Source organism: Megascapheus bottae, chromosome 23, assembly GCF_031878675.1.
Source record: "Megascapheus bottae isolate mThoBot1 chromosome 23, mThoBot2.hap1, whole genome shotgun sequence".
Classification (NCBI taxonomy): Eukaryota; Metazoa; Chordata; class Mammalia; order Rodentia; family Geomyidae; genus Megascapheus; species Megascapheus bottae.
The window spans coordinates 24,947,354-24,962,727 of record NC_143531.1 but is presented as its reverse complement, the minus strand read 5'-3'; the positions used below and the strand labels follow the sequence as shown (position 1 = coordinate 24,962,727).

The window sequence follows — 15,374 nt, the reverse complement described above, 5'->3', positions numbered from 1 at the left end:
TGCTTGAATTTCTTTGAAATAGTACTTCCTTTTCCAGTTAAAAATGCTGTAGGCAGTTAACATGTCCTGGGTTAGACTCATTACTTTAATGGTTTAAAAAATAACTACATTTTTCAGCCTGAATGTCTAATATAAAGCAAGTACACCGAAGCTCATTAGCATCCTCCATAATTCCCAAGTTCTGGAAAAGTGACCTTGAGACCAAAATGTTTTGAGTGGCGAATAAAATCACCAAGGTGTAGAAGGCGCCATCACTTTGAGGAATTCTAAAGACGCAAAACTAACTGCCACACTAAAGCTAGGGAGAACATGTAGCAGGGCTTGTGGAGGAACAAGTACCTGTGGAGGTACTGGGACATGCTGGGCTAGGTCAGTAGCTTCTGTCTGTGCTTGATTTTTCTGTGGAAAGCAGATGTAGCCCGCTGACACACAGGAAGAGTATTATACCTCCACCGTCCCTAGCAGTGCTTCAGCAGGACTGGATTCAAGAAGCCCCTCGGCAGACTCTCCTGCAGGTCCCTCCACAGTGGTATCCACTGACTGAGCGGCTTCTCTTCTTAAGAGAGTCATGGCCCCCTGTAGGCTATCTTCTTTTTCTCCCAGGGGGAGAAACAACCATACTTCAAGAGAAGTGAGTGGAATCCACACCTCTAAATCTGGCAAGCCCATCTCTCACTACCAGCCCTACCGTCTTTCTCTGCCCCTTAACCTTATGTCACCAGATGGGCCCCTGGTTCTGTGAAGTGCCTTCCTCTGCATTATGTGGATGGACAACCCTTCTTCCAGGTTGTCTGGGATGTGGCTCCTCCACAGGCAGCTTTTTGCCCAATAGTCTGCCTTTCTGTAAACATTTACACACTGAATTCCTAATATATGATCTCACACTTGTTAGCGTATCGATTTGTATGGATCCTCAGATTGTAAAAGGTCAATCTTTGAAAGAACTGTCTGCAGATACTGCATTCCATAGAACTTCTATAGGCAGAAACATACTCAAAACTAAGGAATGAGCAGAATGTGAAAGCTACACACCAGCTCCTCCCTGTGCCACTGTGCCACCCATGTCACCAGTCACACACCCAAACTCCATAAAGGCTAACCATCCAGTAAATAGAAAAAGGTTCTCCCCTGAGGTAGGAAGTGGTTTCCAATCTTATAATAGAAATTAAGCAGAGCACTATTATGGCAACTTTCGAGAACGCTTTCTCCTCCTATCCAGTGATTTCAGAGTCCCATCCTTCTATCACACCTCAAATTACTGGAAGTTCTTAGAAATGCCCTGACAAGTAACCGAGCCAGCTTCTTTATCCGTACGTCTCTCACTGTTGTGTTGCTTTGTATTCTTGAGGACCTCACTGTGCAGCAGCTGTGTCCAAACTCGTGATCTCCCTGCAGGAATCACAGGGATGCACTATACCACACAGGTGAGTCATTCATTCTGTTTTTGTTTCTCCTTATTTAACAGGCCCTTCTCCTATCAAACAAAAGGTATCTTCCCTTATATTACCGGAATGGCCCCAGTGTCTGTTTTCTGCTCAGCATCTTACCTGTTTGTCAAAATACTTTCCAAGCTGAATTGGAATGATTTGTTTGCCTCTCTTTCTCTGCCCACTCAGATCTTGACAGAAGGGACCATGCGTTGCAAGGCTAGCATACACGCCTAACTTGGGACATCCTCACACAGGCTCAGTCATGGCTGGTGGAATGAATGAACCAAGGCACGACTGAAGGCTCGGTTACCACCCAAGTCGACAATCTGGAATGAATGACATCGCCGGGTGAGAGCTCCCTTCTCACCTGACAGAACTTCAAGACGTCGCGATGGAGCAAGTCGACAGGATTTTTATCCACCCCCTCCCTCCCCCTCAGAGTCAGCACTCCAGTTGCCTCCATAATTAATTCCTTGGATGATGACTTCAGGAGTCTACAACTATTCTTTATGCCTCCTCTCTGGTAAGGAGTTTGTCGATTCCCTGTTGTAACTGGAGCACCCAGTTTGGATTCAGAATTATAGAGGTGATCGCATCAGTTTACAAGAGCAACGCTGCCACCCTTGTTCTGATTCCAGTGCCGAGTGCATCCGTGTTCCAACTGAATTTTAAATATTACTTGTTGATTACAGTGATTATCTCTGGGGGTGGAGGCTGGGAAAAGGCAACTTTCACATTTTAAACATTTATACAGAGCTTTAATTATTTATACTAAGCATGTCCTACGTTTGTCATTAAGCGTCAACATAAAGGCTATGGTTATAGCTCAGTGATAAAGCACTTGCCAAGAAGGCGGTACAAGGCCCTAGGTTTGATCCCTACACACACACACACACACACACCAATATAATTAAACAATAAACAACACTTCTCCTCATAGAACCCCAAGTTACTGGAAGACATCTTTAGGAAGCTACCCCATGGGTGGCTAAGCCAGATCCTTGATAACAGCTATATTAATAGATAATATCACATGATAATAGATATATCATAACTATTATTACATTGCTAGACAGTTGGTTTTGTTTCTACTTTTAATTCAACATGTTCTCATCTTATCAAAGATTGTCACGATTCCAGCTTTATGGAATCATTCCTACTTAAGCTACTTGTACTTATCCTTCTCTTCAACACTTTCTGCTTTCCCCCATGTGGACTGGAATCGCACTGGACACCCGAGGCACCTCCTGATCACAGGGTGAAACCAGAAAGCCCAGACCCCACATCTAGAGTAAGAAATCTCTCTCCTTCCCAAATGTCAGAAAGCAACTCACTGTGAATTGATTTCTTTCTTCCTTAAGGTCAGATTAAAACCCAGTAAGTTCTTATTTGAGGTTGGCTTCTCCTAATAAAGAGAACTCCTCTGGCTCTCTTCAGGAACATTTCCTGGAGTCCAGGGTCAGCACATCCTGCTTTGTCCCTAACCCAGCTGTGCTTCCCACTCTGAAGAGGCTGGTGAACTAATAAGGAGGAACACACAGAGCAGATGAGGCACCGAATCTAAGCAGAATACAGAAGCAGAGCCTTCAGGCCCCAGGGGTCGCCTATGTGACTGCTCCATGACTCTAAGGTTGCCAGCCTACCCTGTCATCTTTTGAGGAAGCAGAAATTTTGTCAGCACAAGCACATGTGAACAATGGCATCTATCGGTGGACCTACACTCAGAGCTGGCACTGGGAGCCTTGAGTTACTTTCTTTCCTTCTCTTGGCCTCATTTTTCCCTTCTATCCAAGGTGGGAGAAGGTACTATTTCTTGCCTGCCTCACTGAGTAAGTGCCCCAGAACCCACCCAACACATCGTAAAGAGAACATCTGAGAAATGTAGTGTTAGCCATTAGACAAGATAAGCCACTCATGCATAGAGACTCAACGAACTCCCTAACTTATGCACAGTGACTCAATGAAGGTCACTGTGCCTATGAGAGCTCTCAAGACATGGTGATGGAGAGGGAAGATTGTGGTCTCTTGGGAGGAAGGAATAGGGAAGAGAAAACTGGAGTCCCTTGCTCCCAGCTGGAGCCTAGAGTCTCTGGAGTCTCTGGATTCCAGCTTCAAGGAGTTGAAGCTAATTTCAGGTCCCTGAGCTGATGTGTAGGACTGCTGCTTTTGTTTTGTTCGCTGGTAATAGGGCTTGAACTCAAGGCTTCAAGCACTTGCTTGGCTTTTTTACCCAAGCGAGTGCTGTACCACTGGAGCCACACCTCCACGTCCAGCTTCTTTCTGCTTAACTAGAGATAAGAATCGCAGACTTTTCTACCTGGACTGGTTTCAAACCATGATCCTAAGATTTCAGCCTCCTGAGTAGCCAGGATTATAGGCATGAGCCACCAGCATCTGGTTCTTAGGGTTCTAATAGCTAACAAAGCATCCTCGACAAGCTGCAGGGACACCATCCCATCTTTATTCTTGGCTGAAATGACATCACTGCAGAGTGTTAGTTCTGTAGTTCAAGATTCTTTCATCCACACTATTCATTCAAGTCACAAAGGGAAATTTATAAAAATTTACGGGTCTCAGGCTCCACTTGGGACTAACTGAATAAACAAACCTTTATTAAGCACTTATTGTATTTTTCAATCTCCAGCCATGGCCGAGTAGCTAAGCTGGCTACAGGAGTTCAAACACCAAAAGGCAGCAAAGGGTTCTTGATTAACACAACACAGTGAAAGGCATCAGAGGGAATCCCGATTTGAAAGGAACCTGTGCCTTGCACTTCAGGTGTATAAATATAGCCAGCATTTAGTATGCACATACTATAGCCTAGACATGCTTCTAAACATTTCCATGAGGGAACACGCTGTCCTACTGAACCTGTGGTCGTCCCGCATGTAACACCTGAACAAAACAGGTGCGTGACAGCTGTCACTTGGGACTGTCACAGCTGGAATACAGCCCACCTTAAGAGGACTGCTTCTCTGAGGCTATCCCAGCATGTGCCTCACACTACTTAGACTTGGTGGTGAACTGGAAGATCAGAAAATGTTGGAGCATGCACAGCAGTTTCCAATCCAATCCTGGGCCTGTGGAGCCCAAGGGGAAGAGACCTGAGGACAGCGGCCAGGTGGAAATGCATACCGGGACACAGGGCTGAGCAGAAGGAACTGAGGCAGGCAGATGGAGGCGCACGCGCTGGGGAAAGGAGGCAGCAGACTGCGACCCTGTGGGCCCAGGACTGCTGTCTCTTCCAAGGTTCCCCAAGAAGCTAGAAACGTGAAACTTCCAATTTCTAAAGTGTTATCTCAAGTTTCTAAACATACTATTTGGGGATGGGGGGGACACATCGGTATGGCACCCGCTGGGACCTCCAATGGTCCCTCTGATCCCATTTCTCTCTTTCTCTCCATCCCTTTCTTCTTTCCCTCCCCTTCCCCATCTCTCCTTCTCAAACTCTCTCCTCTTTTTCTCTCACTTCTACTCCTCAGTCTTTTATTTAAGAGCCATTGAATATGCTTTCTTGTTTTAGTTCCCTGTGATTAGAAACTACAGATTCTGGCTTTCCTGCTTTTCAGCAAAAGCTGAACTATTTTAACCTATATAACATATGGTAAACTCAATGTCAGTGTCCCCTCAGTTATTTTAAACAGAAGGCTGACTGCTGGTTGAGTAAATGAATAAACACATCTTTATTCAACACCTATCATCTCAGTCTCTGTCCAAATCATTGAAGGAGGATTTACTCTCCTCACTTGATGGTAAAATCTAGCCATAATTTGTTTTACTGATTATTACACAACTAAGATACAATTCAGAGCAAATCATATTCACAGAGGAAGCCATTCCTGTAGCAAAAGCCTAATATATTGTTGGCCCATGAGATAAGCATTAGTCAAGTCTTCCAATCATAGCCTGGTAAAAGAATTTTATTATATCATATTGTTATTACTCACCATGCTAATAAGATCTACGAAAAACAGAATAAAAAATATCACAACAACCATAAACTCCTAAGTCAGAAATGGCGGTAGGAATCACAGTCTAAGTAAAATAAACACTTCATCTACTTAATAGTAGGTAATATTTATTGAGCTCTGTTGATGTAGCGGACATTAATTAGGCTTGACTTTGTACATGTACACTCTGTGGCATATTATAATTTTAAAATGAGGAAAGTGGAAGACAGAGAAGCTAAGTAAGTTGGGCACGTTCACAGGGGAGCCTGTGACAGAGCTGGAATGTGAACAACTCAGCACCTACCAGAATCTGTGCACCTGACACTACTTTTAGAACTTCAAAAGCACACGAGCTCTGTTTTGCCTCTCGCACGCAATATATAGTGAAGGGGAGAGACACCAAAGTCACCGAGGATATTTTCAACTTCTCAACGCACAACCACAACAAAAGTTTTTTGAAAACAGACCTTCGGTCAACCCAAGGTACTAGCACTTGCTGACTTGAGAAATATCTATCACCCTCCACACGCACGATAGCTTGTTTCAAAAGGTCAGGGAAGTCCATTGCAGCTGATCAATCGTGTACAAGATCATTTTCCTTGGTCCACTTGGAAAGGCAACTTCTTCAGAACACTCAAAACAATTCACCCCGAGATGCCCCTCTCTCCCCTTCCTCCTTCACGCCTCACTTCTAATACAGTCTAGCTACTTTTCTGACCTATGTAGAAATTAGCACAGAGACAGAGAAGTTAATTTGGAGTTTACTTGTCCAGACACTGAGAAGTTCCAACATTTGTTCCTTGCTGATTTGGGTCTTTTTCCCCTCAGTGCTGGGAACTCACACTCAGAAACTCACACATGCTAGACAATTACTCTACCACTGGACTACACCCCCATGTCTCCAGTTGTTGTTGCTTTCTTCTTCTGAAGAGAAATAAAGAGTACCTGGCCTTGTAAGAACCACAGAGCTAGAACAATGAGAAAGGATTGGCCAATTGGAAGACAATGTCCTTTTTAGGCACACAATCTGCTACATTTAATATAACCCTAAGTTAGCCTTGGAAAAGCAGAGTTCCAAAGGCCACATTCTGACCTGACGGTGGGTGTGTATCACTGTGCATTTTATACAATTAACCACAGAGGGGCCTCTCCTGTGTGTGTGTGTGTGTGTGTGTGTGTGTGTGTGTGTGTGTGTGTGTGTGTACATGGTGAAACTGACTTTTGGAAAATAAACAGAACTATGTACGCATGTGGATTAAGATGTGTATCAAGCCAAAGTATGATTTTAACTTAGGAACCTACCTAACATCTGTAGCTGTTCTAGGCCCTGGGGAGTGCCAGGAGCAGTCTGACAGGCCCTCGCTCCCACACCTAGTCATATTCTCTTCTCCAGCATCACAACAAATACAACTTAGAGACCGAAGGTAGAAATTTAAAAAAAAAAAAAAAGTTTCTTTCAAACAGAAGAGAGATGGTGTCTAGAACAGCCTGTCAAGTACCCTTAGCTATTTCTAAGCTCTGTGCTTTGTACATTATTTTCTTATAAAATATGACCGAAGACATCTCGGCTACCAGGAACCATAAAGTGTTTAGTACACTTAGCCCTAGATGGTATGAGTGAGTTACTGAGCTACATCTACCAAAGTAGGAGACAGAAGAGGGCAAGAGAGGAAACGGCATCATTGTTCACCATCTGCACCCCTCAATGGTACCCTGAGTACAGTCGCTAAGCCAAAAACGTAATGAAATCGGATGAGCAAAAACTCACTTGTTCATTTTACCATCAGTAGGCCCACCCTGGGTATCTTCTCAAATCTGTTCCTTTACCCCAGAGCATCCCATTTGTTAAACCTCATGCTACAAATCCTTAAATACTCCCCAAAAGTTTGGTACATCACCCTCTCACGCTCTCATCCTGCGACCAGTCTGATTAGATTATAGAAAATTACTAATATATATATAATTAGTCAGAACAGAGAGATCAGGGTCAGCAAGGTTCTATTTGTTTTTCCTTCTATACTAACACTCCTGTAGATTTTTTTTTTAAATGGGAAAGGCAGGCCAAGGCAGCTTTCAATGAGGGCTAAAGGATCTAATAAGCTAATCCCTTTCCACTGATGGCGCGAGTGACCACTCGAACACCAGGTGAGCGGCACAACTGTGCAGCGACACAACCTCCCCCATCCTTCCTTCCTGTGCTGTGCCTGGAATTTTTGAAACCTCTCACCCAAGTGCATACTCTGAAACCTGACGCCCCTCCCGACCTACAGGATCAAGACGTGTGGCCTTTAGAAAGTGATCAGGTCTCAGATAAAACAGGGTTAGTGCCCTTACTGAAAAAAAAATAAAAAAGAGGGCGCCCTGGGGGCCTGGATTTAGTCACTTCTTCAGCCAAATGAGGACACAGCCAGGAGGCGACACTGTTGACACCCAAGTCCTCACCTGACACTGAATGTGCAGCCGCCCCGGACTGTGAACTTCCCAACTTGAAGAGCGGCTGAGCAATAAACTTCTGTTGTTTATAAACTACAGACCTAGGGTATTTAATGACAGCAGCCCAAATGAACCAGGCAGGGCACACAGCTCATCTCAGAATTCAAAGATACCAATCTGCATATGTTAAGTGTCCAGGGTTCGTGATACCCGGTGAGAGTTCTTTCCTAGATAAGATCTGAAGCCACACGTCCAGAATTCCTAAGTCAACTAGTTTAACCAACCCAGCCAAACACTATCTCTTTCTAACCCAGACTTTTTCTACAAAAACATGTTGTTGATAGTAACAAGACTTATATGTACTGTAAACCAACTTTTGACCCCAGAGAAGGCAGTCTGATGATTACATCAATACACATTCTTGGGTGTGTCTCTTGCTCCGTCTACCTAGTTTTACAAGTCTCCTAAGACGGAGAATTTCTGAACCTTTCTTGGACCTGGCCTGATAGAGGCCATTGATAGACTCTAAAAATACCAATACATAGCCAGCTCTAACACTAGCCAATAGCTGGGCAATGTATACTTTCCGGCATGATTTATTAATACTTCGTTCAGAGGGATTCGTCAACTCACACCAACTGTGTCATCTCCACTGTGAAACGGCAACATTGCAGATAAATTAAAAATAATTTCTCTTTTATGGTTGAAAATAATTTTGAAACTTTAGAAGGAATGTGGGGTTTTTTTGTTGTTGTTTTTTTTTTTTTTTTTTTTTAGAGGGAAAATGCAGTGATCCTTCTTGACTGTATTGGGAATCCACATTGTTCTCTTCGGAAAACAGGCAGGCATTATTAGTGACCATCGACCTAGACTGCTTCCTTGGTATCTGGGAGTCGTTACCCCTGGCTGGCAAGAACGATGAAATGCTCTACTACTTTAGGCTGACAATTTTCCCCACAAGGTTCCTGCCTGGTCACGGCAAAAATCACTGCGAATAAATAGAGGGAAAGAGTCCCCTTCTCTTCCATCCAACATACAAAAATTGGCCAAAGTATAAGAAATAAGAGGATCTTGGAACTTTCCAGGCATGTCATTTCATAGTTTTACTAGAAAGCATAAGATGATTTTTAGTTGTTGTTTTCTTTTTTTATATATAAGTTTTGATGAAGAACACAATAACCTGTTCTGTTCTTGACCCACAACTAAGTAAACAGTGAAAACAGGAGAAGAGCAATTGCTTTATTAACTTTTCCTTTGTGCTCCCCTATGAGGGAAAAGCTATCAGGCAAATTTCCAATAGTAAATAAACAATCTAAAGTTGTATGTGTTTTTTAAAAAAAAAAATAACTAAATGGATGCTTATGAGAAAAACTTAAAAGTGCTGATCACGAATGGCCAAAGCACTTACTAATGCAATAAATACAGAAGAAAGCCCCCCAGGTCTCTTCTCTCTTAGCTTGCACTGTTCTCCGCAGGCCAAGCCCCAGGCCTGGCAAGCAGTCTTAGTTAGCATTAGTTTCCCTCTCTCTTCTTCCTTAGTCTAACAGACATTCTTAAGTTACACAGTTCAGGATTCTGCTAAAGATAAGAGCCTGGCATGGTTCACAGGACCTCTAGGATGTTTTCTGAGCACAGCACTGAATAGGTTCCAACAGAAAGAACTTTTGTAAAAAAACAAAACATAGAACTATCAACAACGGAGTCAATATGTAGATCCCAAAATTATCATTACTGTTCTAAACCAAGAAATGGGTGCTTTATTTTAAATAATGATCTTTAAAGCCATGCCACAAATATAGGGTGGTCAGAACACCTCCAGAAGTATTACAGAACTTCTTTGTGATTTGTACACAGTAAGACCATCATTTAGCTCTATAGGAAAGCCTATATTTTTCTGCATGGGTATGAAGCCCATACAACAAAACATGGATCTATTCTCTCTGTGTCTATCTGTCTGACCCTCTCCTTCTCTTCCTCTCCTCTTCCTCTCTCTCTTCAGAGGCCCAGGAGGAAATGACTGTGTAGAATTTTAAATCAGAAACCCCAGGCTTAAGTTAGTAGTGTCAGGTTAAAGGCTCCCCCATGCTCCAAAGCTAATTCAGCTCTGAACAGTCCCCAGGGTGTCTAGCTGAACAGAAGGAGCAAGGAAACCTTAGCAGGCCAGAGCCCAGCTGGGGGAATTGCTAGGACTCTGTGCCAGGGGTGGAGGCTCACCCCAGACTTGGTATCAGATAATTTCAAGCCCTCGTCTGGATTTCCAAGACTGAACCATTCAAGGGTGGAACTTCCAGTTCCACGGTCCCTAGAGTCTGTGCTCTCAAATGGGAGGACCAAGGGCTTTGTGCAGGAAGGCTGTACTTAACTAATAATATTTAATAAAAGTGAACTACTCAATGACATACAAAGAAAGAATAACAGATAACTTGCACTTCATGGAGCTTCAGTCACACTGGCGGGGAAGTGTGTGCAGAGGCAAATGGGGGTGGGGAGGAAAGCATGGAACCTTCTATAGGTGGAGATTGCACACGTTTTGTGTTTAAATATTGGTTTTTCATGTTTACAGATTCTTTGACACATCAATAGTGGCTTTATTCACTTGGTATTTACTAGAAAGGGCTCTTAGGCCTTCATTTATTCTAGTTCATTGCCCTCGTCACCTCCTTTCCATTCATCTTTTTGGGGTCCAATTTCTCTACCCCCAACATCACACCATCCCTCCTTTATTTTCCAGGATTGATATTAAAATCTGCCCCTACAGAACGTCTTAAGCCCCTGGGTTGACTTCTATCAGGCAACTGTAATCCCCCAGACTTAACTATATTTTAACTTTAACACGTTTCTCCAGGGGGAAAGAAACCCTTTTCACCTAAACAGCTCAGCGTTAAGACTAAGACTTAGGTCTGCAGTTATATTCTAAACTATATTCTACATTAAACAGAAAGCAAACCCTAATTTTGTCCCAAGTCAATATTTAATACATCTCCATACCACTTGCAAGTTTTGCCAAAGCCTCACTCAGCACTTAGCCAGTCCCAGAACTGGGGCTGACTTGCAAAAAAAAAAAAAAAAAAAAAAAGAATTACACTATTTGCCAGAAAACTGCTCTTTTGGCCAAATGCGAATTGCTTATCACACATGTGTAAACCCCCCCTCCCCCCACACACACTGGAAACAGACATCACACACATCCACAGAAATCCATTCACCGAGGAGGTAAATGGAAACGCTTCACCAATTAAGCCTTCCCTCTTCAGAAAAACCAAACAGGAAGGACGCAACTGTTTCCAAAGGTAAACTGCTTCTTACTTGAAGTAAAAGTGGCTTTCTGTGAGCGGAAGAGGCAGGCGATTTTTTTTTTCTTTTTTTCCTTTTCAGTGAACAGATAGCAGAATTCAATGAGGGGACGCGAGGTGGGAGAGCCCGCCCTGAAAACGTTAACTTCAACCAGGGCGCAGCAGCCCGCGGGCGAGGCCCACCAGGCGCTGGAGCTAAAATGGAGCCTGCATTTCCTCCGCGAGGCCAGGGTAGACACCGGAGGTCAGGGTCAAGGTCACGGGCAGGGCAGGCTGCAGCTGCCCGCGCGCGCGCGCGCGGCCCGGGGCGGGCGGGGAGGCGCTCCGTCCCCGTCACGGCCCCGACAGATAAATCCCTTCTCCTCTCCCACCCTCCTTCTACCCTCGCCAACATGTTTTATTTATTTATTTTTTTAAAGGCAGGGTCGGGGCGGGGCGGGGTGGAGGGGAGAAGGGAAGAAAGGAAACTGACCGGATAACCTCACCGCCCCGGGTTTTCGGCACACGAGCTCCCCAAAGTTGCCATCTAAGGACAAGTTCGCAGGCAACCCCCCCCCCCACCAAGCCCAGCGGGTCCCGCGGTGGCCCCCGCCCCGGGATGCCCGCCTCCTCCGCCCGGGCTCTCCCCACCCCCCTCCCCGTCCCCGCTCCCCACGCGCGCGCGCGCCCCTCGGGGAGGGAGAGCCGAGCCCGGGGCCCCGGGGGCCCCCGCCGGCCGTGTGCCCGCCGCACGCTCCTCCACCAACTGCGGCGACTTTTCCGTGGGTCGCCGCGCGGGGCCTCGGCGGCTCCGCCTGGCTTTGCAGCCGCCGGCGGGCGAGTGTGTGCACACACATCCACACGTAGATTACATATGTGAGCGGAGCCTCGGAACCTCTAGCGGGCAGGCGAAGAAAGGACTGCACGGGGGCACGATTTCTTTTTTTTTTTAAAGGAAGGGAAAGAAAAAAAATAAATAAAAAAAAGAAACCCCGAGCCCGGCGCGTCGGCTCCCGGCGTACCGGGAAGGAAGGGGAAAGAAAGAGGAATGTGTGCGGAGCGGACGGCCTGCGAGCGCCCTCGGCCTGGGCCCCGGGCGGGGGGCGGAGCGGCCGGGGTGCCCCTTCCCCTCCGCTCCCCCCCCTGCCACGCGCCCCCGGGGCCGCCCCGCCGCGGACCCCTCGCGCTGGGGGGACATCGATCGCTGCCTGTCTGCGGCGGAAGCGCACGGCTCGCGCCCGGCCCCGGCCGAGACACCAGCGCCTTAACCCTTCCCCCACCCGCCGTGAACTTCAGGTGACCGACCACGTCGGCCGCCCCGGCGCGCTCGCTCCGCGCCCGCCCCCGGCCCGGGTCGCGCAGCCCCGGCTCCCCGCGCGGCGCCCAACCGCGGGGAGGGGAGGGGAGGGCGGCGGAGGGAGGGGGGAGCTGACCCTCCGACCCCCCCACCCCTCCCTCCGGCGGCTCCCGCGTCCCCTCCCCCGCCACCCCGCCCCACGCCGGCTCCCCTGCCCCCTCTCCCCTGCATTCAAGGAGCCGGGCGGCCCCGGGGATATTTTTAGTTGCTTCTTTCTCCTTCACTTTTAGCTTCAGCAGCATCTCGGAACGCTCGGAGCCCGGAGAGATGGGGGGGGCGGGGGAAAAGTTAGGAGTCTGGCGGAGAAAAGCCGAGGGCGGGCGGAGGGGGCCGGGGGCGCGGGTGGAGGAGGGGCGGGGACCGGGCCGGGCGGGCGGGCGCGCGGCCGCCGCCGGGGAGGGCTGCGAAGCACTTTGGGACCGGACTCTGCTCGGGCTCGCCGGGGAAGGGGGGCTCCGGGAGCCCGAGTCTTCGCCCGGCGGCTCCGTCTGCACCCACTGACCCCGCGTTTGATTGCGGCCGGGAGCCCCCGCCCCTCCCTCCGTCCCTCCCTCCTCGGTCCTCTTCCCGGTCCTCTCCCCGGGGCTCCGCAGGGACCTCGCGAGCCGCCCGGCCTCCCGCCGCCGCCTCGGCGGGGCTCCTGCACCCCACATCCGCCCGCCGCTGCCCGGCCTCGCCCCCCGCCCGAGCCCGGCGCGCCCCCCTCGGCCCGGCGCCGCGGGAGCAGCCGCCCGGCGGCGCGTGTGTCCCCGCGCGTCCGCGTGCGGCGCCCCCCACGCCCTCCCCGCGTGTCCCCGCGCGTCCGCGTGCGGCGCCCCCCACGCCCGCCCCGGCTCCCCGGCCGCCGCCTCCGCCCCCGCCTCCGCCCGCGGCCCGGGCCCGACCCTCCCCGCCGCAACCTTTACCCGGAGACGGACCTCTCCCGGGTCCCCGGCCCCGGCGGGCGGCCGCGCGCCCGACCCCCCCCACGCCATGTCACGGCCCCCGACCCCCCGCGCGCCCCGACCCCGCACCCGCGGGGCGCGGACAGCCGCCGGGGATTCCTGTGTGAAGCTTGCAACCTCTCCCACCCCCCCACCCCGACACAGACACCCCGATAAAGCCGGCGCCCGCGCGGCCCCCTCCCCCGCCACCCGGAGTGGGGAGGGGGAGGGAGGAAGGGGGGGCCAGGCCGGAGCTCCAGGAAGATGGGGGGGCGAGAAGAAGAAGAAGAGGGGGGGCGAGAGAAAGAAAGAAAAAGAGCGAGCGAATGGAAAGGGCACGGGGCTGATCATCACCAACATGGCTGCCTCGGCACAGACCTCGGCGAGGAGTAACCCGGGCTGTGTCTTTGTCGGCTTCACCTCTGTAACCCTAAACTGAGGCCGAAAACAACGGAGAGGCTGCGGCGGGGCCGGGCGGGAGGGCTCGGGCAGGGCCGGGAGCGCGGGGAAGGGGAGACTTACGTGAGGGAAGGCGCTGGGGCTGCTCCTGCTTCCTCCGGGGCATTTTCCCCCTTTCTCACATTCTCCTCCTCGGTTAATGGGAGATCAAATAAACCCCCGAGGGGGCAGAGAGGCAGACACTGGCAGGGCCGGGGAGGTAGTTGGGGGGGCGGGCAGGAGGGGGGGAAACCCCCTTCTCTCCAATGTGTGCAAAAAAAAAAAAAAATTAAGAGAGGAAAAAAGAAGGGTTGCGGCTGGCTTGGCGGAGCCGGAGCGGGGTCTTCTCTCGCGCGCGCTCTCTTTTTTCTTTCCTTTCTTTTTTTTTGTAATTTTTTTTTTTTGGTCGTGCACCTGGCTGGTCCCCCGAGCGTGATATTCTTCAATGGACTCGGCTCGGATAGGTGTGCGGGAGCGTGTGTGTCCGGTGCTCGCGTGTGTGATGGGAGGGATAAATAAATGCGCGCCGGTGCGCGGTGTGGATGGCCGCGCGCGGCGTCTCCGAGCCCCTAACACTAAGTCGGGATCAAAGGGCAGCGGCGGCGGCACGGCTCCCGGCTTGCCCGCCCTCCCTCTCGCTCCCTCCTCTCTCTCTCTCTCTCTCCCTCTCTCTCTCTCTCTCTCTCTCCCCTCTCCCTCTTGCTCTGTCACACACACACACACAGAGGCACAGACGGAGGGGAAGCGCGAGGGCCAGACACACACACACACACACACAGCCCCGCGCGCGCGCACACCCCCGCGCGCGCGCACACGCACACACGGCGGAGGAAGGTGCCCTAAGGCTCCCGGGGCCGACTCGGCCTCTCCGCCTGCAGAGCCCCCGGGGGGCGCGCGCGCGCGGCGGGGGCGGGCGCAGGGAGGGCTTCACCACGCATCCCGCCGCGCGCCCCCTCCCCTCTCCGGGGGCCCGGGAAAGGGGGGGCGGGGGGAGGGAAAAAAAGTTTGCCCCCCACTCTTTTCGTGCATTATTTCCACTGGTTTTTTTTTTTCTTTAAAAAGGGAACTACATTGGTCTCTCCACTTTTGTTTTATTAAACTGTGTTGTTCTGTATAAATTTTTTTTTTTGTCCCTCACACCATCAGTCCCCCTTAAGGCCGGTGTGTGTGTGTGTGTGTGTGTGTGTGTGTGTGTGTGTGTGTGTGTGTGTGTGTGTGATAAATTTCCACAAACCTAGTGAAAATAATAATTTTTTTTAAAAAGATTACTATTAACATAGATCCAGATCCATCGGTGGAAGGAAAATGTCCAGTGTTGGAAGAGTGTGGCAGAGTTCACACTTGAAAACTGCTGCCTAAATGAAATTTACACGTTCAGGTTCTGACAATGGAGGGACATAAAACCAGGTCACCCCTGGATGGTTGACTTACTGCCATGGGCTGCCTCTGCACTGGCACCCTGCAATCTGGACCTCTGAAATGCACTTTTCCCCTATTACAATGCAGGTATATGAAGTTTACCCTGAAGCAATTGTAGTGTGCATTAGGAACTCAACATAGCAGTTTTCATT

At 49.6% G+C, this 15,374-nt stretch overlaps 1 protein-coding gene across 5 annotated transcripts in view; it reads right to left on the bottom strand.

Moving 5' to 3' along the window:
* Znf827 (zinc finger protein 827) overlaps nt 1-14,443 on the bottom strand; it is a 140,828-nt gene extending 126,385 nt beyond the window's left edge. For all 5 annotated transcript variants that reach the window (XM_090356880.1, XM_090356883.1, XM_090356881.1 and 2 more), the window contains exon 1: nt 13,888-14,443. In XM_090356880.1, coding sequence (XP_090213006.1) covers nt 13,888-13,930 — 43 coding nt within the window. In that variant the 5' untranslated portion in view covers nt 13,931-14,443. The remainder of the gene's footprint in view (nt 1-13,887) is intronic.
* Between the last annotated feature and the right edge of the window lie 931 nt (nt 14,444-15,374).